This window comes from Meleagris gallopavo, unplaced genomic scaffold, assembly GCF_000146605.3.
Source record: "Meleagris gallopavo isolate NT-WF06-2002-E0010 breed Aviagen turkey brand Nicholas breeding stock unplaced genomic scaffold, Turkey_5.1 ChrUn_random_7180001949377, whole genome shotgun sequence".
NCBI classification, from domain to species: Eukaryota; Metazoa; Chordata; class Aves; order Galliformes; family Phasianidae; genus Meleagris; species Meleagris gallopavo.
This window is the reverse complement of record NW_011210843.1, coordinates 3,377-4,246: the sequence shown is the minus strand read 5'-3', so window position 1 is coordinate 4,246 and position 870 is coordinate 3,377. Positions and strand designations below refer to the sequence as shown.

Below are 870 nucleotides of genomic sequence, written 5' to 3'. Positions count from 1 at the left end.
CCTCCCAGTCCATCCCAGTGCTCCCAGTTCCTCCCAGTGCCTCCCAGTATATCCCACTCCATCCCAGTCCACCCCTGTGTTCCCAGTAACGATTCCCAGTCCCTCCCAGTGCCTCCCAGTAACAGCTCCCAGTCTATCCCAGTATACCTCAGCCCATCCCAGTATATCCCAGTGCTCCATGTGCTCCTGGTGCTCCTCCCAGTCCATCCCAGTCCATCCCAGAGCTCCCAGTATCAGCTCCCAGTGCTCCCAGTCCCTCCCAGTCCACCCCAGTCAGTCCCAGTACTCCCAGTAACGGCTCCCAGTCCATCCCAGTTCATTCCAGTCCATCCCAGTAACGGCTTCCAGTCCCTCCCAGTCCGTCCCAGTGCTCCCAGTAACGGCTTCGAGTGCTCCCAGTACATCCCAGTACATCCCCATATATCCCAGTACATCCCAGTGCTCCCAGTAACTGCTTCCAGTGCTCCCAGTACTCCCAGCATATCCCAGTACATCCCAGTACATCCCAGTGCTCCCAGTTCTCCCAGTAACGGTTCCTAGTCCATCCCAGTGCTCCCAGTAGCGGCTCCCAGAGCCTCCCAGTGCTCCCAGTCCATCCCAGTTCATCCCAGTGCTCCCAGTAACGGCTCCCAGTCCATCCCAGTACTCCCAGTAAGGACTCCCAGTGCTCCCAGTATCGGCTCCCAGTGCCACCTCCCCACCTGCAGCGCTCAGAACGGCGCCCAGCAACACGAGGACGGCGCGCGGTGCCGCCTCCGTTCCGCCGCTCTGTCGCGACATCGTCGCCTCTGTCGCGATATCCGCCGCCGCCGTCCGGAGATCCCCGCGCCGCTGTCGCGACGGCGCCTCCGATGTCGCGATATCGCGACA

The 870-nt window shown here is 61.6% G+C and overlaps 1 protein-coding gene across 1 annotated transcript in view; it reads right to left on the bottom strand.

Moving 5' to 3' along the window:
• Positions 1 to 273: 273 nt before the first annotated feature.
• The window catches only part of LOC109364992, a 3,967-nt gene continuing 3,370 nt past the window's right edge, over positions 274 to 870 (bottom strand). Inside the window, exon 2 of the mRNA XM_019611569.1 lies at positions 274 to 831. Coding sequence (XP_019467114.1) covers positions 274 to 831 — 558 coding nt within the window. The remainder of the gene's footprint in view (positions 832 to 870) is intronic.